The following is a 25,372-nucleotide window of genomic DNA, read 5'->3' on the forward strand; positions in this document are numbered from 1 at the left end:
TATCGTGTTATTTTAAGTCTACCGTCATCTAAAGACCACTTTTTCGATAACTTGTTTACGCTACATGGCAGCAACGTGTTGTGCACTTATGACTTGAAGTATGAAACATTTTTCTAGTCATTTTAATTGTACTTTACGGCCGGCCATGTCTATGGTTTTGAATCCTGCTTTATACTAAGCAGCACAGTATTCTGACCAGATAATGCAGCAATTTAAATCCAAATCATTCCGGATTTTATTTGTTAGATAACAGACGCAGGAAAGCACAACTGCGATGAGGGTTATTAACAAAGTACAGATACAAGCAAGTTACTGTCTTTTAAACTTTCCCAGTGCAGCGAACTCGAACATTCTAGCGATAGAAGATAAGGAAGGTGCTTTCAACCAGAGTTTTATCAGCGTTGTAGCCCAACCCTGTGCCATAGACATCAAAAGTGAAGCCAGAAAGATCTCCGCAATATTTGGGATCAACGTTGTCTCTAGTTGATCCGATGCAGGAGTGCTCCACGTCACCCCAAAGCGGCCCCCATCTTCACCCCCGGGCACAATGCAAAGGCGCTTCGTTCGTGGTTGATTGCCCGGAACTACGAACAAAACAGATTCTTGTGTTGTCAAACAACAATCATTCAGGTAATTATGAAGCTCCGTATTAATCGCTAACGTAGAGTATAAAATCATTTACTGTGCGGTTGATTGTGAGGCATTAAAATAGCCTAGGTAGGTTGGTACAAAATCTAGCAAATTATCGCGAAACCCACGTTGAGTATTGACTAGTTAAAGCTTACTTGTATGTAGCCGGATTCCGTATTTGCTTGAGGAATGGTTCCAAAATGACTCACCAATTCATCAGCAGTCCCCTTGGCAAAAACCACAGGAATAGCCAGGCCATTATTAGCGGGCCTGAAGTACTGGCCGGACACGATTGGGAAGTGATCCTTGTGGTAGCCTACTATGACACTTTATCGAACGACAGTTAATCGAACCAACAGATGATCGAACGACACTTTATCGAACGACAGTTAATCGAACCGACAGTTGATCGAACGACAAACTTTGACAATAGCTTCAAGCAAGATTTTTGCGTGTTTCTCAAATATTGAGACAATAAGCCATTGTGATGTGCGGTCTTTGTAATGGTGTGCATTAATGAATTGTGATGTATATATCATAAACTTGACGATTTATATTTTATATCTATAGTTTAGATTTGTATCATAAAGCTGACTATTTCGCATGGCGCGCCGGCCCGTTCATTTTCATTTTTAATCGTCCATGGACGATCCGCGGATTGCGTCGTGTCCAGCTTTTACCCAGTGCCGTTTTATATTTTATTATAAATATTTGTTTATATTAAAATTTTGATCAGTATATAAAAAGCATTCATCATTCGTACAAGAAAGGCTGATTCCGTACATCAGTCATATTTTCTGAATGGCCTATAACTACTAATAAAGTAGCTAGCCTATCACCCAAATAGGCCTATTACCAATGTTCCCTCTTAATTTTTCACGAGTCTGAGCAAACACTCTAATTCCCTGAGCGGTCCCTTGGACCACTGTGAGCAACATCAGACGTGCGCGTGGTCATTATTATGCGTTTATTCTATTTTCAATTCAGGGTGGATTTTTTTCTTGTGCGCAGCACAGATTTTCTGTGCGCGCAGACTGTGTCAGCAGTGCGCATTTGCGCACGCGCGCAGCTTAGAGGGTACATTGCCTATTACCCGGCTACCAGGTTACGGTAGTCAATGGAAACATTATGTCAGTATGCGACTTTGAGACCACATTCCAGTATGTACCGGTAGCCTACTATAAGCTACAACCTATAATATTCGTTTCAGATTGCCTAATAATAAATTTCGCCTCGAACAGGCCTAGCCTAACTTTCAATGCAATCAAAACCCATGGCTTAAAATGTTTCAATAGGCCTACACACTGACACAGTAATTTCTTTAACATTAATCAGCGTCCGCAGTGTGCCAGTCCTAAAAAAAGAGCTCGACTAACCTTCTTGCCTTCTGATTCAACATTGTGATAAATATATCGATTAATGTAACATAAAATTGTGTACTACATAGAATTCTCATCTATGGAATCAGTGAAGCATAACACTGCGTGACGTAATCAACTGCTTCCCCTGTGCGTGCATTTTGATTTATTCAGTCCTTTTTGGCTTTTACGTTCAACGCCGCAACATGTCTTTGTGCTGTTGCTGTCACAAGTTCTATCTTGATTTATTCGTTCAATGAAACTTCAATATAATCAGATTATACAGTTGTCGAGGTGTACAATTAATTCTAAGATTAAGAAAAGCGAAACAACGACCTGAGACTCATTTATTATCGAGGACTACAATTCAACAGACAAACATTGTAATTGAAGTGGTCGTCCTTACAGGCTAAGGAACGATAAACCACCATTTCATTACAACATATTTAACTTCAGACTCCAGGTCTCAATTCTATTCGAATTCACCATTTTCGTATATCGACCCAGGCTTCACTTTACAGCACCCATGACCTCTGTAATATCGACCCAGGCTTCAATCTACAGAACCCATGACCTCTGTAATCTCGACCCAGGCTTAAGTTTATAGAACCCATGACCCTTCCAATCTCGACCCAGGCTTCAATCCATAGAACCCATGACCTCTGTAAACTCGACCCAGCCTTCAATTTATACGAGCCGTGACTCTGTAATCTCGACCCAGGATTTATTTTATACGAGCCATGTCCTGTGTAATCTCGACCCAGGCTTCATTTGTGACGCCAGTTTGCAGCATTGCGCCTATTACCGGTATACACAGAACCAAGGCAGGAATAGACAGCTAATCAGCAGCGAAAGTTTTGCATGCACAACTGTTTAATTTCAAAATTATTTTCCCTTACTGTTATGTATTGATGGTGTAAAGTTTCGCTTACCACACATGCTTTTAAAACAAAAGCTGTTTGATAAGTGTATAAAACTATTTCAAAAAAGCTTTAAAAGTGTTAGAATAGGATATGTATTATTCAAAATTATGATGTCAATATTTTTAGTTTTGGTAATTTTGTTGTAGAATGGCCAAACAAGAAACACGCTTACAACAATCAACCGTTAATAGTAATGTACGTTAATAATATCAAGTTAGTAACTAGGTTTAAAGTAAATTCTTTATAGAAGTGAACTTGCCAGAATTCCATGCCTTTAAAAAAGTCATTTTGCACAACACAACACGCTCATAAGTTAAACATAAGTTACATAACACATCTCCATTTGGCCATAGCCTATAATCCAGAAACAGGCTTGCATTGTCTTATGGTGTTTCAAATGGTCGATGATGTTGTCATAATAGGCAGTGTTTGTTCTCGTCTGCTTTGCTAATATAGTAGCTATGAAACTGTTTGTTAAACGCTTTACTTGTTGCTGTTAGTCACATCCATTATATTTTTTTAAATTTTATGGTCACATTTTTCTGTAAATCTTAACCACAAGCATTTTTCTATGCCTGAATACTCCAGGCAAAGTCAAAATGCTACAATGTATATCATATGGAATTATAAAGCTACCATAATACCCCTCCATTATTTTTTAAAACATTTGGCATCATATAAGGGGATTTAACATTGTGTGGGTGATCCATAGATTTCTTATACAGTACATAATAACTAGGGCAACCAAAAGTCAATATGGTCAATTTTTTTTAACCTGCCCAGAATGTTATCAAACAAGTACAAAACAAATTTCAGCTTTGTACGACGTGTGGTATAGAAGTTATTAGGTCAAATAAAGTCAAAATGTTACGTTAGGTCAAAATAGGCACTGGGTAAAACCTGGACACGACGCAATCCGCGGATCGTCCATGGACGGTTGAAAATGGACGATTTTTGCGTAAGCGTCCATGGACGATTTTAGGAAAAGCTTAAATAGCGGATAGGGGAAAGCGTCCATGGACGATTTTAGGAAAAGCTTAAATAGCGGATAAGGGAAAGCGTCCATGGACGGTTGTTGAAATAGGCTTAAACCAGTTCTTTTGCACCAAAGCGTCTATGGGTGGTTTTTAGGATAAGTTTAAAAAGTTTAAAGCAGTCAATGGATGGTTGAAAATGGACGATTTTTGCGTAAGCGTCCATGGACGCCTTTAGGATAAGCTGAAATAGCGGATATGATGAAACTGTCCATGGACAGTTATTGGTTTCGAGATCGTCCATGCCCCATGGACACTTAAGAATGGCCGATTTTTGCGTAAGCGTACATGGACGATTACAGGATAAGCTGAAATAACGGATATGAGGAAAGTGTCCATGGACAGTTATGGGATAGGCTAAATAGTGGATATGATGTAAGCGTCCAAGCATGAACAGTTTTGGGGTCATATGCTGAAATGATGGGACATGCAAAGAGTAGACCTCGGTGGGTTTGGGATAGACATAAAAGATAGCCTATATTTTGGAAGCTTGAGTGGTACAATCGGCTGGATAGGCGTAAATTATGGACAGCACCGGGTAAAAGCTTGACACGACACAATCCATAGATCGTCCATGGACGGTTGACAGTTTTCAGTAGCCTATAGGCCTAATCATTTCGTGGCATGACCAACTTTTTTAGTGACGGTAGTGTCCATGGACTGTTTTGGGATAGGCTTAAATAGTGGATATGATGTACCGGTAGTGTCCATGGACAGTTATGGGATAGGCTTAAATAGTGGATATGATGTACCGGTAGTGTCCATGGACTGTTTTGGGATAGGCTTAAATAGTGGATATGATGTACCGGTAGTGTCCATGGACTGTTTTGGGATAGGCTTAAATAGTGGATATGATGTACCGGTAGTGTCCATGGACTGTTTTGGGATAAGCTTAAATAGTGGATATGCTGTACCGGTAGTGTCCATGGACTGTTTTGGGATAGGCTTAAATAGTGGATATGATGTACCGGTAGTGTCCATGGACTGTTTTGGGATAAGCTTAAAAAGCGTCCTTGGACTGTTTTGAGATAGGCTTAAAAAGCGTCCGTGGACGATTTTAGGATAAGCTTAAATAGCGAATATGATGAAAGTGTCCATGGACAGTTATGGGATAAGCTTAAATAGTGGATATGATGTCAGCGTCCAAGCATGGACAGTTTTGGGGTCATATGCAGAAAAGATGGGACATGCAAAGACGTCCATGGGTTTTGGGATAGACTGAAATGATGTATTTTGGATAAACATCCATTTAAGGGTTTTGGGTTTTGGGTTTAAAATTAAATGATGGATGTTGGAAAAACGTCCATGGACGGTTTTTGGGTTAGGAAGCTGGATAGGCGTAAATTATGGACAGCACCGGGTAAAAGCTGGACACGACACAATCCATGGACGGTTGAAAATTTTGAGTAATTATTTGGTGGCATGATCAACTTTTTTATTTATGTGTTTTTACTGTAAATTGTTGTTATTATTCTGATTTAGATATAACATTACTGATCTGAATATATATTATTCTGATTTGTTAGTGTAATTTAGATAATTTTTACGTGCTAATGGCAAATGTTTTCGTGGCACTTGGGATAAATGGATGTTTCAGCATAGAAAACATGAAAGGCAACAAGACATTTTGAATTGTGGCCTACTTGCTTTAAAGGTATTTTTAGAAAGGATGAATTCAAATTTGTGAAGATTAAGTATATAATCACTATTATTATTAGTATATATTATTATCACTAATTCGAACTATTTGACATCACAATGTGTAATCTTGTATATTCCTAAAATCAAATTGGATTTTAATAAATTGTAAAAAATAGCTTTTCTATCAATAAGTGGCATATTGCAGGAAGCTCAAAGAATCCTTAATGAAAGTTCTTGCGAGAAACAGATCGATTTCGATACTGACAGCAAGTCCTGCAAAAAACATCGCATGGACTTTGGCAATTTACTGCTTGATTCCACCGGTGAGAGGCTGTTTGGGTTTGAATTAGAACTGCAGTATTTGTAACATGTTATGACCTGGTTGTTGTTCAAGGTCGTTGAACTATACCACATATATTTCCAGAAGAGCACTAAACCATACTTATGTACAAAGTTAAGGTAAAATAGATTTATATGAAAACGACCAACATTTTTAACCTGACTTTAAACAGATTAACTATTTTGTTCATTGTTGTATTTGTAGCTGGCACATTGTTGGTCTTGAATTTGTTAACTAAATATTTTTAAAAACTGTATACTTCTGTTATTTTGTTTCTGTTTTCACAACAAATGATTTTAATGTAAAAATGCAGATAGATTTGTTTCATTTTGCAGACTATGATGTATTGCTGAGCTTTTGCAATATATATGCCACAATCAAGGCCCATCTGAAGTTGACCAGCAAAAGACAGAATGGGTAAACCTTGCTCATCATATAATACATTAACTTGGCAGATTTAACCATCATTGCATACAGTTTAGTTGGTATTATAAGTTGCAACTATATTACCCGTGTAGTGAAACTATTTCGAACTGGGCAGCGGCAGATATCAGATTTTGGGGAAGTTTGTTTTCAGTTTTACTGTGGTCTAGGCCAAATTTTGAACTATTTACTTTTAGCTTGATACTTCAACACGACCATGATGATCTCTATCGCCGGTTCTTCGCATGACTTAAACCTGGCTCTGATTCCAAATCATTCAATCCCCTGTTTAGAAAGCTAGCCTTTGTGCAATTTTTTTTGTGACATATTTTTTATTGGTTTTTACATCATATTGCCCAAATTTCAAACTTTTTTCCAGTTTAAATAAACAGACCTAGCGTCGTTAATGCATTGCAACTGAGTATCAAACACAAGCCATGCACAAAGTTTGCTCATTTGTTTCAGATGTTACTCTATGTTTCTACATTCAGATAAATGTCTACGAGCACACAGGTCCAGCAGTGCATAGTTTTATTTTTGTATAATTCCTATTCTACAACCAAAAAACCATACATACATAAAAATTACTTAACTCAAACACAACTAGAAAATTTAAAATCACTTTTAAAATTCTAGGTGTTTTAATTTTGGACTTGTGGTTCCAAAATACTTTTTTCAAGGAATTACAGTCAGTCCCGGTACTCCGTACTTTTCGTGTGATTAGTTAAAATTTTAACAAGTATATGTTTAAAAAACACATGTTAATTACTCCTTAATAGCAATTGTAGCATCTGTTGATCTTTTTTAATCTAGAAGTGTCAAGCAAAATTGTAAACAAGTAACCTTTACCGCGGCAAATATTGCATTTACTGCATCATCTTTTACACGAAAAGTGCTGTCTGTCCACCTCTTTGCATAAGAGATCACTTCACAAGATTTAATTGTCTATATTGTTTTTTCAGATTGAATGCAGTCTTTGTTGTCGATGGGTTCATCAGAATTGTGTCCCAGTGATACAGCATATGTCGCAGGAATATTTTTGCAGCACCTGCAAAAAAGAATAAAAGGATTAATACAAATTTTTGTGTTTGACGCAGAAGTGAATATAATCAATTTTAAGCAATACATGAAGAAATGAAATGGAGATTAGGTGTTACGCTGCTCACAGTTATAGTAAAATATGTACAATTTAACACATTAAGCTTGAGTGATGATGAAAACAACTTGGTTAAAGTCTTCAATCACATAATTTAAAAAGTTTTTGGAATTGGACTTTATTCAGACCCAGATTGGAAAGTTTGCTGTTCTTGGGTGAGAAATCCCCTCTGCAACATTATGAAAGAATAGTCATTATATGCCCAATTAATTTTATTCCTCCCCCGCGTTCACATTCAAATATTGAGTGAGTTTTTACTGGATGGACGATGATGGTCACTTCTCTCCTGTCAACTCATCTTATAACAAAATTTGTCCATGGATGCTTTTTAAGCCCCTCCCAAAACAGTCCATGGACACTTTATCAAATCCACTATTTCAGCCTATGCCATAACTTTCCATGGACACTTTCCTCATATCCGCTATTTAAGCTTCTCCTGCAATCGTCCATGGACGCTGACACAAAAATCGTCCATTTTCAACCGTCCATGGACGATCCGCGGATTGCGTCGTGTCCAGGTTTTACCCAGTCCCGTTTTTTAAGCCTATCTCAAATCAGTCCATGGACACTACATCATATCCACTATTTAAGCTTATCCCATAACTGTCCATGGACACATTCATCATATTCGCTATTTAAGCTTATCCTAAAATCGTCCATGGACGTTTTTTAAGCCTATCTCAAAACAGTCCATGGACACTACATCATATCCACTATTGAAGCCTATCCCATAACTGTCCATGGACACTTTCATCATATTCGCTATTTAGGCTTATCCTAAAATCGTCCATGGACGTTTTTTAAGCCTATCTCAAAACAGTCCATGGACACTACATCATATCCACTATTTAAGCCTACCCCATAACCGTCCATGGACGCTTTCCCCTATCCGCTATTTAAGCTTTTCCTAAAATCGTCCATGGACGCTTTCCTCTATCCGCTATTTAAGCTTTTCCTAAAATCGTCCATGGACGCTTTCCCCTATCCGCTATTTAAGCTTATCCTAAAATCGTCCATGGACGTTTTTTAAGCCTATCTCAAAACCGTCCATGGACACTACATTATATCCACTATTTAAGCCTACCCCATAACCGTCCATGGACGCTTTCCCCTATCCGCTATTTAAGCTTTTCCTAAAATCGTCCATGGACGCTTTCCTCTATCCGCTATTTAAGCTTTTCCTAAAATCGTCCATGGACGCTTTCCCCTATCCGCTATTTAAGCTTTTCCTAAAATCGTCCATGGACGCTTACGCAAAAATCGTCCATTTTCAACCGTCCATGGACGATCTCGAAAACACTGCTTTAAACTTATCCTAAAAACCACCCGTGGACGCTTTGTTAAAAAAGAACTGATTTAACCCTATTTCAACAACCGTCCATGGACGACTAAGGGAAAACGTCGGTTTTGCGTAAAAACGTCCATGGACGCTTACGCAAAAATCGTCCATTTTCAACCGTCCATGGACGATCCGCGGATTGCGTCGTGTCCAGGTTTTACCCAGTCCCGTCAAAATACGGTCAAGTTGTTTCTTTAGGTCTTTTTTTTAGGTCAAAATCTATTAAACTTGTAATTTTGTAACCATTTTGTAATATTATTCTTCCGTTTTTCTCTTTTCTTGTACCGCAAACAATTCCAGTCCCGCAAATTTTACTTAGAACCAAAGCCACAAAGAGAGGGAAGGCTTTTCAGCGCGTTTGGTGACGTCACGATGTGACGGCATTGCATTTGAAACTGCAAGTTGTCAATCTTAATACGCAGAAACGAAAAAAAGTCAACACTAGAAAAGCGTTTTGTCATTTTTAAATGTAGCTTTAGATTAAAAAGTTGCTGAAGAAAGTGTAGACTGTAGAGACTATCAGTATAGCATTTTTCAAAATGAGCTCAAAATTTAAACGTTTTAGGTCAAAATAAGGTCAAAATTTAAACTTTTTATGTTAAAATGAGGTCAAAATTTAAACTTTTTAGGTCAAAAAACTGGTTGCCCTAATAATAACTAGATATCCAACTACCTTGCGCTTACGCTTTAAGAATTGAAGCCAGTATGAGTCCGCCATTTTGTCAACATATGCGACCAGAAATGCTCTGGCGCATATGTGTTTAATGCAACATATGAAAGGATTATGTGACATTGGGAAATAGTTATGAAATGGAAAGACGTTTTTTGATGCAGACGATGCTGAGCAATATTGCTAAAACTCAATTGCATAGTTAAGGGTATTTCGCGTTTAAATACGGGCCCAGGTACTGAAACAGCCCGTACCGTACCGGTATCATTAGCGAGCAGTTTGTGCGAATGGTAGGATATCTCTGGCAATAAATTGTTGAAAGTAATTTTTTATGTATCAATCATCTGCTTTGGATCATGCAACTCTTACTTAAATGAAGGGCTACCACATTACCTTATGCTAGACTTATACGATACCGGTAGGAAATTAGCCTAGGCAAACTTATTAATTGATACCGCTAAAAAACAAATATTTATAAAAACATTCGGTGATAGCGCAGTGCAAACACCTCGGCTTTTCGAAAAACTTCAACTTAGTGGCCTTTTTTTGCAGGTGAATGAAAACATCAATGAAAAACCAGGTTTACAATTAACTGATGATGCCCAGTCTGCCAAAGAGCTTGGTGCTGGCAAAGAAAATGATCGTCAAAAATAGGCCTAATCATAAGCTTTTGGAGAACAGAGGTGAAGTGTGGATGCAAATTTTTTGATTTCGTCATTTTATCGGCAACCTTTGGAATTGCGTCCTTTGTTAATCAATTGAGACCTAAACAGTTCTTTTGTGAGGTTTTTATTTTTAGTACCAACTTGTCAGAACGTTGTATTTTTTGTCTTTTTATCGAACGTTTATTTTATCGAACGTTTTTCGATCTCAGTATGTATTTTACCTGTTGACTAAATATCCCCAAAGCATTCAATTGGAATGGAATTATTTTCAGGCTAATCATGGAAAGGGGGCAGTCGATGGTTTAGGGGGAACAGTAAAAAACTGTGTTTTGCAAAAAGTTAAAGCTAACAAAGTAATTATACAGACACCAGAAGAGTTTGCCAACAGTATTCTAACTAACATAGAAGTTTAACATATAAAGTTATAACATAAGAACATGCAAAAAGTTGACTATCACTTTGTTTTTACCCAAATAACTTTTTTCTCCGTCTGTCACAAAATTTTTTCTCCGTCCGTCACAAAATGTCTTTGCATTTAGCGGGTTGTCATAAAATATGTGTAACACACAAAGTAAAGTACTGTACATGGTTAATGACATAAGGATAGTATCTAGAGGATTTAAGGTAAAAATGCTTATTTCTAGTTGCGGTTGAGATAAAATTGGGCGCAATGTTTGCACCAGTACAAACATGAGGTTTTATCCCTTCCGTTCGTCACAAAATAAAAATATCTTGCAAAATTTTTCTTTTTGTTTTTGAAAATATGTCATCATGTGGGTATGAAGCTTGGTCATGCCAGCATAAAATAAGCTCAAAACATTGTATTATTTGTTTCAACTTTTTTGGTAATTCTTGCGTAAATGGAGAAGTTTCTCCGTCTGTCACAATATTGATTTTGAAACACACCCAAAAAAAATTTCTGATTTTGGCCCGCGATGAAAAGAAGTTGGACCACGCCGAGTTATAATATAGTGTTTAAATATTTTCGTACTGTAAATAGATTAAGGCTTCATGGTGTAATGAAACTAGATTAACACTTTAAAGTTTTAAACTGCAATTCTCTTCTTTGGAAACTCTTGTAGTTATTCGGCCAACATCAAAGAACAACATAACAGTATGACATAACACAGTAGAAAAAAAAATTCCAAAAAGTAAGCAAGTACCATGGATGTTGCTCAAATTCCATTTGGCGAGCGCGCTAGTGCTAAATTTTAAAATATTCGTTTTCGCTAAATGCGAAAGGTTACAACATTTTTTACAAAAAGTTAAACTCAGATTCCCTTGTCGAAGAAAATACAACCTGTCTTAACTCTTAATAGCACTTTTGTAGAAGTGTTGAAAGTGCCGTTGTTGTTCTGGAAAAGTCGGGCTGAAATAATGATGTCCTGATTCTTCATCGCTTGCTACGCTGTGTAAATTAAAGTTTTTTAAACCAACAAATAAAAAACATACAAACCGGTCTTGTCTAATGATTCATTAGCCATTTTTTAGTAATGAACACAGAAAATATATTTCGTATCCAGATATAAATACAGTCGACTCCGCTTAATTCGGACACTTTGGTTCCGCTCACTTTTGGCCGAATTAAGCGGAGAAACGGCTTTGTCCGAATTAAGCGGAAAATCGATTGTTCATTTCATGGTCATGCATAAAGGCAAAAAATGCATTTAAAATACTGTATTGTTGCGTGATAAATGAATTGCACCTGCGCTATACTGCAGTAATAGGCACTGATCGCATAAAACGCACAAGAGTACGAGTAAATGAGTACGCATAAAACGCACATTCTGAGCCGCTTCCTCTTTAAACCTCGTCCACGAAGCATAGTCTCTTCACGTTGTTCACGCAGATTTGCATCATTTTTCTGCCAATCTTGCAAAGTACGTTTTGATATCCCCACCAACGCAGCTAACTGCCGAACTGTCAAGGAAGCGTCGTCATTTTTTTCTTTGTTTACTTTAGTGAGCAATTTCACTATTTCTTGTAAACTTTTCTGTACCATTCTGTTCTACAAGATGGTCGCAATGTTACCGAAGTAAAAGCGACTATGAAACTTGCACGACGTTATATAAGTTTACTGTCGATTGTTACCGCATCAATCGTCATTGTTTCACCATAATCACTCATAATGCAACTGCACCTTGTGTTAAAACCAACCAAGCACTATTTATTGTTTCATAACCTAACGGTGTAACGATAGGAATTGCAAACCTATGTCCGAATTAAGCAAAGAATTGTCCGAATTAACGGGAGTTTTTTACGTTCAATTTTTACTTTTGTTCCGTTCCCGAGCATTTTCGCCGAATAAAGTGGTTGTCCGGGTTATCCGGTGTCCGAATTAAGCGGATTCGACTGTAGTTTGACAAATAATGATATTGGATAAAATGAATAAGTTTAATTGAAAATAATCAAGAACTGACGGTGTATCCAAGCTAGCTTGCCGAGCATGTTTTCTAACGCCATTGCACACCTACTCAACTTGGAAAAGGTCATTGTCAAATACATATCGTCTTGATTATTTTTCAATGCAAAGTATAATAGTAGGGAGGTAAATCTGCTTGTTAAGTATTTTGTTTCATAATAAAAACAAGCAGACATGTTGTGTCAAAAAGTGTGTAGAATATACCATTTTAGTGCAGAATGGTTTGCTCAAGATCAGAAATGTTCATTAGCCTGTTCACACAAAAAAATTTACTTAGCAAAATTTTCAAAATATATACAAGTTTTGTTATGCTTAAAAGGCCTTTCTACACTTTTTTTCATAAAAAAATACAAATATTTTTTGCTTAACGTAGGCTTTATATCAGGGGCGGGCAACTTCTTCGGTCGGCGGGCCTGATATGAGAAAATGAAGTACTTGGCGGGCCGGATTGCTAAATAGATTGGAACGCAGCTTTGTCTTATTAATGTTCATGGTCGAAAATATTTGCTCATAAATGTATGTAGACCCGAACAGAACAAGTAGATTCATGGCCATCTTTCTCAGGTTGGCAAACTTGGACTTATTCAGTGATTCAATACAGGGATTGCGGTAGAATGTGGCCGCAGGCCACATTATCATGTAAGACCGGAAACTGTCTGCGGGCCGCTCAAAATCCCGTCGCGGGCCGGATCCGGCCCGCGGGCCGTATGTTGCCCACCCCTGCTTTATATCGTAAATAAGTTAGTCGTTATAGGCTGAGTGTTTACATTTACTTGCAAAGAATCAAGTAAGAAATTGTTATTGATTGAAAAGTTTAGTTTCAAAATGCTATTAGTGTTTTGATTGAAAACCGCTGGGCTAGGCTAGCATAGTTTTTTCTTTTTTCAGTTCATAATGTCCTCCTGTTGTTTTTGTTTCGATTGGGTGATTTGTTTAAACCAACGGTCGGCAACCTGCGGTTCCGGAGCCACTTGCGGCTCTTTTATCTCTGTGCTCTGGCTCCTGCGACTCAGAGCCATCGAGCTCATTTAGGAAAACTTACTGTGAATAAATAATAGTGTTTATTAGTGTCACAATGTTATAACTTAATTCTTTTCTCTAGTTATTATTCGAAATGTTTTATTCAGAAGTGGAAAATCTTATGTAAATACTACACAGTGATTTTCGCGGGCATAATACGAATGACTGCTTGCCACTCACGTGATCCTAAGTTTGTTTTTGTTTGGTCACAATGCGGATTGTCATTGTTTTAGTGAGAATTTTGTGAGGGTAACTACTAAAGTTTTTACGTGTAACTGCAAAGCATTAGTTCGAATTATATATGTAGCGTTAGGTTTTTGTCTTAATTAGTCAATTATGTTTTGCGGCTGAGAGTAAGCTTTAGTTTGGCGGAAACGAGACCAAATGGCTCTTTCAATGCTAAAGGTTGCCGACCCGTGGTTTAAACAATGATGGTTTTTCGGTTTAAGGATGATGTACAAATATTTTTAATTATGTTAACTGGATGCATTTTGTAAGCAAGATTTTTACTATTGCTACCTTTGCTGTGTTGATAATTTTGACCACTCATTTGAGACATGTCAAGTAGTCAAGTAGGAAACAAAAGCAGTTCGAAACCAACCAACAGAAGAAAAAACAGTTCACCAAGAAAAAACAAAACACCAATCGCTATTGTCGAGGAAGAACCTAGACCGCAGATGTCACATTGATCAGCATTTAATAGCTAAATTTTGAACTATTCTAATTTCAGTTGTTTTAATCAAAAAAGAGAACTTTTTTCAGTTCTAATATCAATGTCACATTGTTCTTCAGTTCTAATTTCACCTTTCTTCAGTTCTAATTTAAAAACATTGGCCCGCAAGATAAAAAAATTTTCTGATTTTGGCCCGCGATGGAAAGAAGTTTGGACCACGCTGGTATAGATTATTGTAAGCATAATGAAGGTACCAAGGTCAGTATAATTGGGAAAACAAGTACACTTTACAAAAAACAAAGGCTAATGTTCCGTCTGGAGGTTTAATAATAAACAGTTCATTATTTGTAGTTTAGTCATATTTTTGAAAGATACATGAATAACGTTTTCTGGCCTGGAACGACAAGTTACACAAGAAATGTATAAATGTATATTATATATATATATATAGTTTTAAGCCTATGCTTAGTTAGCAGTTTATTAATGGTTTAACATATATTTTGTTATTGTTTTCCATTTCCTATTTCTGCTATGCTCTTTTTTTGTAACAACTTTAAATTAATGCCTCTTAGGTGAGAGAAATACAACATCGAATATCTCCTCGGATTACCCATTGGCAATTAAATGCAATTTCATGTTTGCAAGAAGCAGTAGAAGCGTATTTGATTAGATACTTGGAAGATTGCAACGAAGCTGCTGTTTTCGCTCATAGAGTTACTATTATGCAGAAGGATGTACAGTTCTTTGGAAGGCTACGTGGGAAAAATGGTGATTATTAATGACACAAACAAACCTTCTACAAGTGTGATATTGCAAATACAGTCGAATCCGGTTAATTGCATAGTCAATTTGCCAAGCCTTTTTATGCGATTAAACGAATTATGCATTTATAACTTTATCCGAAAGTGCAAATTCCACTTATTTTCTTACTTGACGTGCGAAGCTAGTCACTTGTAACGACGTCAACACACACGCACACGCAACTCACTAACGTTTATTGTGTATTATGATCATGAATTCATTCTAACAAAACAAAATACTCTGACATTTGTTGTTTAATCAAGAAAAATACTGCGTGATTGTTGTTTACTTAATTTTATTTTGCATGCTTTCTTGCATTTGTGTTTCTAAATCTAAACGAACAAATGTGGCCATGTCTGCCCCTGGCAATATAGCAGCCAAGCAAAAAAAACCTTTATTACAATGATTGCACCAGTGCATTGCTACTTACGATGCAAACTACAAGTCATTTTGGGGTTAAACACGTGCGTTGCGTGCACGCAGTTAAGGATGTGCACTACACAATAACTGACTATTCTAGAATAGCGTAATCGTAAGCACATGCAGTGGCCTGGTCCTCTGTCACGCCATGACAGTTGACGACCCACTCTGTTGATTATGTGTGACCCCTTTCCCGTTTTCTTGTTTTCGAAGGAGGAATATTTGCTCAATTTGTCCACCAGGGAGTTGGTCATGCCGCTGGTAACCTGACTTGTGAAAGCAGACAGGCAAGTGACAAGTTATACCTATGTTTATATTGATGCGAATGACGCATTTATTCTTGATAAGTTTGTAGTAGATTTGTCATTATTATTAAAACCATCACAATGCTATTCGCGCATGAACCTTTCAGGCTTCTGTGCCATCTGCTAGGAACGCGTCACAACCCCGTGCTAACCTGCCTGTCAGTTCAACAGTCAAACCAGCCGGCGAAGTCCTAAGACAAACTGCTGAAAGAACACGGCCATTTCTTCCGCCACCAGCGAACAATGCGGTAAGTGTGTCAGATGCTTTCGTCATGGCTGGCGTTTATAAACAGCAGTTGAAGCTGGTTAACTTGAAGGAACTTATAGTCCTGTAGAATTTTTGGTCAACCTAGAAAAAATTCTTATAAAGACGTATTATATACTGTTGGAAAGATAATTTTATCAGCTTTTCAATGATGGGTTTTGTCATTTCTTTTACCTTGGGGAAAAAAAGTTTTGACCAAGAACGTGCCAGGGGGTAAAACACTATTTTGCCTAACATTATAATACAATTATAAGCTAAAATACGATACCTTCGTAACAGAATACAACACCATAAATTGGAATATTACTATCAGCAAAGCAAAATAACAATAGGACAGCAAAAAAATAAAACATAACTTTATTAAGAGGTATTTATCACACGTTTAAGGGGGTAAAAGTTGACCGAGACGGAGATAATAGGAGAGATTTCACCGAAATAAAAGGTTTTTCTTTTATAAGCAAGGTCATGTAAGCAACACATAAAAGTTATCTAAGACGTAGTGAAGATGTATTTAGTTAAAATGCTATTTCATAGGTTATTTTGTTACAAAAATACACCAAAAATCTGTACACCCCCAGTCCTGGAGTGCCAAAAAAGCCCGGTCTTGCTAGGGTTAAACCAACTGTAAAGATGTAAAAACGATATTTACAGTTTTAAGTTCTAATAAAATATAAACACATTTCAATCAAAATCATGCAAACGCATCCATAAAATGTCTCTCTTCTTCTCCCAATTCGTCATCAAACACAACTGTAGTATTTGTGCATGTCATTCCGCAACATTCCTTGCATGACGATGTGCATGTTAAGCCCGCTTTCCGACAAGAGCAGCGTCTGTTACATGATCACTTGCAGCTACATCGAATGATTTTCAAGACATCTTCTGGTGCAGCAGCTACATCCGTCATCACTGGAGAAAACATGTCATCTTTCTTTTGCCAACCCCGACAAGGGTTTCAATTAACTTTCAAATCTGAGTTGCTTAAAGTTCTCCAAACTTTCAGCTGGTGATATACTCTGAGGCAGTGGTGATGGTGGAAAGAGAGCTGAATCAACGTGAGAACGATTAGACATGACCATTTCCTCGTACTTCTGTTTCCTGATTTGCGATAAAGTATACGTAGACGAGTTTAAAAATTCGAAGAACCATATCGAAGCCCTGCCAACTTGGTCTGGAGACACGTCGTCTTCGTAGAAAACATCGGCAACATTTCGCAAACTGCTTGATTTCAACTTCTCAAATACAGATATCTTGCCGAATTTATGAACTGCTGAAGTTGTATCGCAGCCCGTAAATGCATGAGCGAATAACAAGTACTCCAAAACAATAACATCTACCTTCGCAATAATATCTCTAACTTTGTAGCACTGTCTTTGCTGGCAGTTTTTCCCTCTTGTAATGTTTGTCAAGAAGATATCAGGATAGTCGCGGTGCATAGCATGATGCACTAGCAAGCAAAGGACATCAGTATCGTCGGAGTACACAGTTACAGGTGTCCCACCTACCGAATCAAAAGCAACTTGAACGATTGTTGTATCTGCATCACTAGGGCACAAATGAACTTTGAAACCATTCGACTCCAGTTGTTTCGATAAAGCCACCACAAATCTTTGTTTGTTTGTATAGTTTGAGAAAAAGATGTTCCTTTCAGTTGGGCAAGGATTTTGATTATTTAATTCAACAGTTTGAGACGTCGTACCAGAGCGTTTTTGATGGGTCGAATCTTTGGTTGACACCATGTAGCCATCAAAAACAATAACATTGGCGCGCAAATGCGGAAGAAAACTGATGTACTTTTTGAAGATCTCATGGAACTTCTCATTCTTCTTCCAGTCACAACACCACAACAAGGCACCGCCATCAATAATTTTTGTGGAGTCCGGTTCTTTAGTCATTTCAACTTTGTCCAAGATGTGTGACTTTAGTTTTGATTTTTGCGCAGTTCGTAGAACTCCATCTTTGAACAGTGACATTGGGTACGGTGATAACTCGTAGAAGAAGTAGTCTGCAATTTCGTTTTCTGGCTTTCTCTCTATGACAACAACCAATCTCAAAAAGAGTATTAATGGATCAATGGTGATAGTATCATGGTCAATTTTCACACGGGAATAAAGGGCTCTGTATAGAACGTATTTGCTTCTTCCTCTTGAAGGAATAGCTGGCAAAGGTTTTACCATCAAGTTCAGCTTGGATAGACGCCCCTATCTCCTCAGCTCGGTTACAGGTCACACTGTTGTTGTCATCAACCAACCCTGAGTCTAGAGCCATAAGCTGAACTCCAACTTTAAATGGATTGTGTGAACGAAACCAGGTTTGTACTTTTTCAAAATCATCATTATCACGTTTGATTCTTCCAGCAAATGCCTCTTTGTGTTTATCATCAGAATTTGACAATGACGTGACTGTACTGAGTGCATCTGTCACTTCTGCACACCTGTGCATGGTTTTAGTCCACACCCTCAATACATTAAATTATCGGTGATGCCCTTGCCGATGACACCGCCTTTTCCTTTTATAGATTTCATGAGAATCTGTTCAATAGACAAATCAGTCCAGATTCCTGCCCATTGTTTGTTAGAACGCCTGACGGTGTGATTACCGTACATAAATTGCTGGTAGATATCTGGGTGACTTGTTTCCAATTCTGCAACTGTTTGAAGATACAGGCGACATGTTTTTGCATAATTGTTGTGGCCTGTGGCAGCAAATAGGTTCAGCATGCTTTTTGACGCAGAAATGTGTAACGCAGTAACCAGTCGCTTGTTCTCTCTGCTCGAATAAACTCCTGCACAACTGAAACGTAATTAACATAGCTCAACCACAGAGCTGATGTACGTGATTCCCGTGTGAGCTGCTCCTTTTTTTCTGTGAAGAATGCCATCATCTTATGCCCAATGTTGTCATCATTATGATCAGAAGGACTGTCTGAGTCATACAATTTCTCCAAGGCACTCTGCTCTCCGGGCGCCAACTCACTCCAAAATTCTTCCAACATAAGGGACAGAATAGCTGCTGCGCATAACAGATGACCTCGAACAGCGCAGGAAAATGCCTTCCCAGTAAACATGTGCCCTACAGTTACAGGAACGTATACTGTTTCAAGAGCACTTCTCAAGCCACTGCCTTCCATAAGGGAACCAATTGATCCCAGAAAACTCATAAGCTGGTGAAAGCCGCCCAATCGAACAAATACGCTCATGTTCTTTGATGATACAATGTCGTATGCTTTTACATAAAGCTGTTGGTCGAAGGTTACACATGGCATTCGGACATTCAGTTTTCGGCACTGCTCGGCAGCCACCAGGTCGTGTGCACTAAGCAGTTGTGCCTGAACAGTTTTAGCAAGTTCATCGTCTCTACTTTGGCATAAAGCAAGTGTTACGTAATATATTCCTGACGATTTTGTCCGCACCTCTTCAAATTTATTTCGATCAGGGTGCCGTTCATCAAACATACAACTATATCCACAGTAAAAACACTGCTTTTTAAAGTCTAACGACTGTTGATCTGACCGGGTCGATACTCTCTTGCTACTGGATTGTTTAGTGCTTGAGGCTGGACGTTTCTTGGATCTCGCATGGTTTCTCAAGAAATTACGGCATGATGTGTGGATGTACGTAATATGGCCATTTTCTTTATTTTTCTGCAAAGTTGCGACCAGCGTTTCACAATCCAGTGTCAAAGCATGACCAATTATAGTGTCCAAAGGGTGTGTGGTACTATCACTCTCTCAGAAATAAGCTCCAACATGACACAGTGAATCACCAGTTCGATAGTCTTTTCTACACTTAACACAAATTGCTGTTTCTTTTTGACTAAGCATTATCTAAAAAAACAAGCAAGGTAAATAAAACTGACCATAGTAAGTAAACAATAACATAATGAAGTTATAACGAACAACGACAGCTCTACTGGTGCCCCCCCCCCCCCCCCCCCCGTCTTGCTCACTCTTACTCCCTGAAACAGATATATAATTCTATTTTTATTTTCATTTATACCTTTTGCATCTATATCCTGCTTTTCTGTTGATAATTCATTAGTTTCTAGCCTTTTGTTCATATTTTTATGTTAAATTGTTTTCCCTAATTTCAATTTTTACCCCTTGGCACGTTTTTGGTCATAACTTTTTTTCCCCAAGGTAAAAAAAATGACAAAGCCTATCATTGAAAAGCTGATAAAATTATCTTTCCAACAGTATATAATACGTCTTTATAAGAATTTTTTCTAGGTTGACCCATTTTTAGACCAAATTCTACAGGACTATTACATAACAGCTTATCATTTAGTTATGCTGAAGTTACTGGTACTCTGATAAACTGCGTCAAAGTTTTTAGGTTGAGATGAAAATGCATTTTAAATGTCAGGATTTTGCTGTTAACGACCTGTTAACACCATTTGCGCGTAACAAACTCTTATGACCTCATACTACTGTACAGCGTGTGCCATCGGGACCAATCGTTGCAATTTTGCTCAACGTCATCAAAACTCATCATGTTTCGTGATTTCGTGTCAATTTTTTTAACTTCACTGTGACAAGTTGTCCACGCAATATCTTTTGCGGCCCAAAAAGGCAGGCACCGTTGGTTTAAACCTGCCTTGTCGTCACTTACAGTAGAGTGCTGTCAATGATGGGAAACATTTTTTTTGGATATTGATCTCATACTGAAACCTCCAATTGTGATGTAACAAATGTAGCAATGTCACAATAAAGAATGAAACGATGTGGTTTAAAATTTAACTAAAACCTTTGCTAATGTTATGCAGAAGCATTTCTGTAGTTCAGTTGAAGCGTAAGACTGTGCAACTAAAAGCCAACCTACAGCAGTCCATGTAAAATTTTTGCCGCCGTTCATGCTCGTTAATCAAATGAACTGGTTTGTGTTAAGTGACTTTATCATCGTAAATAGGCCACACCCCTTAATTGTATTAAGCCGTTTGGTTCTAAGATCTTTTACAGAATGGACATGCAAAAACTTCATTTAGTTATTTAGGGTTTGAAGTAAGGTGAAGGTTAGAAGGTTGGTTAAGGTTACTACGCTATAAAATTTAACTTACGTTAACAAAAAACTGAAAATAGCTTTGGACATATGATTTTTCCGTCGGCCCTTTATTCTTTTTTACGGATTAAATACAAGAACACAAAACTGCTTCCATCCAAATTGATATTTTGGCGTTTAAGAATGCACCCGAATGTTTGAACAGTGAAATTATTTGGGCATTATTTTGGAGGAAATGGTTCCTGTCTGAATTCATGATATGATATGACAAATTGAGGTCATTTTGTTACGGTAAGTGGTGATTTCAACAATACAGTACCTACTCTGCTCACGACGTGGTGCAGGCGAAACTTCCTTAAGGTAAAACTTCATAGAGTTAATGGCTCTTACCAGGTAGAGAAAAACGTTTGACGTATACAACGTCTTGAAAAACCAAGCTTGTTGGAATCGTGAATACTGGCTCCAAAAGACATGCGTGGCTTCATACGCCGCGACTAATCCCGCCATTGTACTTGATATAGTTCACAACATTTGCGGCGCTCTTTGTATCTTTCTTGGATCATTTTGATAAAAGAGTTTAACATGTCCCTTATAACTGATGACACTGAACCTGCCCGTCTACTTTAAATTTGCTAATAACGTTTGCTTTTTGCAGACGTTAAATTAGTTGTTAAACCCACGTTATGCACGTGATCATGTGAACGGCTAATTAATTGGGTAAAAATCGATGGCAGCATCTGATGTCATTCGAGCGTAATTTCGGGTATTTTGTGGGGAAATTCCCTGCTCTGCTCCCCCTTACCAAATCATCACCTACTAGCTATTCCCCTGGTAACAACGAACTTACTAAATTTTTTGCTTGACTAAGTCGAGAGTGGGCAAATATAGAAATAGTATGCAGTATGTCTATGAATTTGATTTACTTTGCTTTACCTTTGGTTTAATCGATTCATATCTCCACATTAAAACTTCTTTGAGTTTACCCTTGGTTTCTTTAATTATTTCATAAACCAGGTGGAAATGCAACGCGTGCAAGGTCAGCTTAATGAAGCAATGGGATCCGGCGTTGTTAAAACTGCTGTGGAAATGGGATTTGAACGCAGAGTGATTCGCCGTCTCATAAAAAGGTGCACAATATTGTGTACGACCTGACCAGCAGAACTGTATAAGAATTTGCAATTCATGTATTGTTTTATTTTACTTTTTTCGCCACAATTTTCCAGACGACTTCAAAGTAGAAATGAGATGTATGGTTCAGTTGAAAATTTAATCGAAGACCACACACGATCTCCACCATCTGATAGTGATGAAAATGGCGGAACTACGATGGCAATATCTTGTGTGCCAGCTAATGTCAAGAGACCAGGTAACTTCAACAAAACCCATACTACTTAAACACTTCATTAAACACGTGATATGCATCAGCTGAAGCACAATCGAACCAGCAGAGTAACGAACCGGCCGGAGAGAATGTGCCAGCTGTTAAAACAGGTAAGATTTTTTAATATCATTTTTGTGAGAGTTTTTTTTATCTTTACCAATGCATTTTGTTAGCTCAGAAAACTGTGTATTATTGAGCTGACTTTGCGGGGCTAATAGAAATCGGTTGGTTAATTTTCTGATTCCATTGCGTCTTTGCCATTGTCTTTACAAATCAGGATTATCTGGCGTATGTTATACTGCTCTGGTAGCTGATTGCATTGATTCAAGTCAAATGATGCACAGGGTTCAAAGTTGAGCTGCCGTGGAAAGACGAAAATATCTGAATTACTTTGTTTTGCAATGATCGCCAAACACCGCTGGAAACAATTCATTCACACAACAACGCTGCATATAACTAGGTCAAACAACTGCGCTACGTTTTAAAATCAAACACAACTTCTTATTATTGCTCTGATATCTACTCAAAAATCCATTTAGTAATTATTGCTGATTAGACGCAGCAAATTCATTCCATCATCTTCGTCCACATCTATTTCATGACTTAATACAATTTTAGGTAACGAGGGTCGGCAAGACACTGCTCCGGCAAACGAAGAGCCAATGTGCGCGGAGATGTCAATGCCAGAAGGTGATTGATGTGTGTTAAGTTAAAGTTGACATGATAAGGCTTTAGAATTCAGATAGTAATCATATAGTTCGTAGATTAAATAAATCTTTCACAGAGCTTTTAAATTTCTCTTCGTAGATGTCATCCAATCAATGGAAGCACAAATTCGCGAATTGCAGAAAGCGAGGAAGTGCAAGATTTGCCTCGATCTACAAGCTGATGTAGTGTTTGTACCGTGCGGACACCTCTGTAGCTGCATTGAGTGCGCACAAGCTCTCAGAAAGTGTCCGATATGCAGAGTCAAAATTGAAAAATCCATCCGTACTTACATGTCGTAAGATGTCTATTGTCCATGTTTGCCTGAAGTGACATGTATCCTCCTACCAATTAGTTTGTTTGTTTCTTTTCGTTGTAATCGTTTCGAGCGATGATTTCTAGAGCTTAACATGACACAGAGATAGCAATGAGAAGAGAACGACTTGAAGAGTTGGAAACTGGAATCTGAATTTGAACTTCGAAATCGGAAACAGTTTTATTGTCCGGATTTCGTTTACATCGTGTGATAAATTCTTACAGATGGAAAATTATATTTCGTCACCGATCATGTTCCTCGTGAATTTCGTTTATCTCATTCTTAACTCTGCATTATGCTAGACTTACTAACATTCGACCTACTCTACCTAGACACAGATCATAGGTCACTTTGTGACGTCATACAATCGTGTGATAATTTCGTGAATCATTAGATTAAAGTCTTGTTGATACAATTCAGTTTAATGGGAATGGTTCACAGTTTAAATTATTAAGTTTATAGTTACTATTGAATTAGTTTGAAAATATCTTAGTACTGTATTTCAACCCGTTACTGTGTTAGCCTCAGTATGTACAGTATATTGTATACCGTGTCCGTGTGTGTAAGACTGTGTATATGTACGTGAGTATGTACAAATGTATATTATTCAAACCACTTTGTGTTAAACTGATCTTTCGTTTTGCATTTTCAGTTGATTTTCAGCAGCTTCGTTCTTAAGTCTTCATTTTCGATTTACCTATTTACCAGCTTTCAAAAAAATGATGTGTTTTTGCATTCACGCGTTCTTGATGTTTCTGTGTCGTCACAAACTTTTTGCTAGTCTAGAAAAGTAACCACCTCTGGTAAAAGCGCATAGCCATGACCGTAATTGTGGGTACTATGACACTTTATCGGAAGACACTTTATCGAACGACACTTTATCGAACGACAGTTAATCAAACGACAAACTTTGACAATAGCTTCAAGCAAGATTTTTGCGTGTTTCTCAAATATTGAGACAATAAGGAATAAGCCATTGTGATGTGCGGTCTTTGTAATGGTGTGCATTAATGAATTGTGATGTATATATCCTAAAGTTGACGATTTATATTTTATATCTATATTTTATATTTGTATCATAAAGCTGACGATTTCGCATGGCGGCCGGCCCGCCATGCGAAATCGTCTGGCCCGAAACATATTAATAAGTTATCACAAGAATACGGCCCGCCGTTACTTATTGAGTTTCAAACTGCAGTGTTAGCTCTGTTAGAAAAAATTGTGGTATTGTTACGCCATAAAACTGGTTCGAAAGCGGTAGACCAGTATCTCGTACTAAGTACGAGATTGTCTGTACAGTAGACTAGACTAGTCGTTATAGATACAAAGAGTAAGGAATTGAAGGCAAAATTTCATAGCAAGGGTCATATCGATGCCTGACTTTTACACAAAGTAGCTTCTTGAAAGTGGTCTTTATCCCAGCTTTTTCAATTCTTGTTGTACAACGGTTCGAGGACTTCCTGGCCACGTTTAGTGACGACGATGAGCAGAACTTGTCTGAATACATTGAATATTTCGAAACTACTTGGATTGGACGATTGCGTCGCAGGAATCGTCGTCAACCTCTATTTCCTATCCGGTGTTGGAATGTCTTTCACCGGGTTCAAGATGACCTTCCACGAACGAATAATAGCATTGAAGGATGGCACAATGCGTTCAGCAAGCGTGTCTCAATATCCCATCCGACTCTTCGCAGACTCGTCCAAAAAATTAATCAGGAACAAGGCTCCAACGAAATGTTTATTGAGCAATTGAGTGCTGGAATTGCTGGCCCACCTCGGAAGAGGCGCTAGGACGCTGTCAACCAACGGCTGAAGAGCATAGTCGAAAATTATGACTCAACGAATATTGACATAAAAAGCTATCTTCGAGCAATTGCACACAACTT

General features: G+C 37.9%; 2 protein-coding genes across 10 annotated transcripts; both read left to right on the forward strand.

Moving 5' to 3' along the window:
- The first annotated feature begins 4,085 nt into the window (after window positions 1–4,085).
- Window positions 4,086–7,428, forward strand: LOC143463301 (uncharacterized). Of its 5 annotated transcripts, none has more exons than XR_013118289.1 (4): window positions 4,086–5,599; window positions 5,792–5,909; window positions 5,981–6,343; window positions 6,547–7,428. XR_013118289.1 is itself a non-coding variant. In XM_076961759.1 (4 exons), the coding sequence occupies exons 1-4, from the start codon at window positions 5,534–5,536 to the stop codon at window positions 6,596–6,598; spliced, it is 318 nt and encodes a 105-aa protein (XP_076817874.1). In that variant the 5' UTR covers window positions 4,086–5,533; the 3' UTR covers window positions 6,599–7,428. The 5 variants fall into 5 exon arrangements, 2 of the variants coding, with proteins under 2 accessions (XP_076817874.1, XP_076817873.1); XR_013118287.1 differs by having other exon boundaries at window positions 7,312–7,428; XM_076961759.1 differs by having other exon boundaries at window positions 6,262–6,343.
- Window positions 7,429–9,006: 1,578 nt separating this feature from the next.
- Window positions 9,007–24,535, forward strand: LOC143463095 (inhibitor of apoptosis protein-like). 5 transcript variants are annotated; one of them, XR_013118247.1, is made up of 10 exons: window positions 9,007–14,552; window positions 14,867–15,062; window positions 15,729–15,802; window positions 15,928–16,068; window positions 22,097–22,209; window positions 22,306–22,448; window positions 22,508–22,573; window positions 22,808–22,923; window positions 23,082–23,153; window positions 23,271–23,336. XR_013118247.1 is itself a non-coding variant. In XM_076961466.1 (10 exons), exons 1-10 carry the CDS (start codon window positions 14,493–14,495, stop codon window positions 23,580–23,582), a joined length of 960 nt encoding a protein of 319 aa, XP_076817581.1. In that variant the 5' UTR covers window positions 9,007–14,492; the 3' UTR covers window positions 23,583–24,535. The 5 variants fall into 5 exon arrangements, 4 of the variants coding, with proteins under 4 accessions (XP_076817581.1, XP_076817580.1, XP_076817579.1 ...); XM_076961466.1 differs by lacking the exon at window positions 22,808–22,923 and adding an exon at window positions 23,571–24,535 and having other exon boundaries at window positions 23,271–23,353; XM_076961465.1 differs by lacking the exon at window positions 22,808–22,923 and having other exon boundaries at window positions 9,007–9,932; window positions 10,067–14,552; window positions 23,271–24,535.
- The last annotated feature ends 837 nt before the right edge of the window (window positions 24,536–25,372 follow it).

The sequence above is a fragment of the Clavelina lepadiformis genome, chromosome 6 (genome assembly GCF_947623445.1).
Source record: "Clavelina lepadiformis chromosome 6, kaClaLepa1.1, whole genome shotgun sequence".
Classification (NCBI taxonomy): Eukaryota; Metazoa; Chordata; class Ascidiacea; order Aplousobranchia; family Clavelinidae; genus Clavelina; species Clavelina lepadiformis.

Bases quoted from the DNA above. Each gene is read 5' to 3' on its own strand.
- LOC143463301 (XM_076961759.1), top strand. From the start codon at position 5,534: ATGTTTCAGCATAGAAAACATGAAAGGCAACAAGACATTTTGAATTGT. The intron at 5,910-6,261 runs GTGAGAGGCTGT...TTCATTTTGCAG, and splicing joins TTTACTGCTTGATTCCACCG to ACTATGATGTATTGCTGAGC. The intron at 6,344-6,546 runs GTAAACCTTGCT...ATTTACTTTTAG, and splicing joins ACCAGCAAAAGACAGAATGG to CTTGATACTTCAACACGACC.
- LOC143463095 (XM_076961464.1), top strand. From the start codon at position 14,493: ATGGAAAGAAGTTTGGACCACGCTGGTATAGATTATTGTAAGCATAAT. The intron at 22,210-22,305 runs GTGCACAATATT...ACAATTTTCCAG, and splicing joins ATTCGCCGTCTCATAAAAAG to ACGACTTCAAAGTAGAAATG. The intron at 23,154-23,270 runs GTGATTGATGTG...TTCTCTTCGTAG, and splicing joins GGAGATGTCAATGCCAGAAG to ATGTCATCCAATCAATGGAA.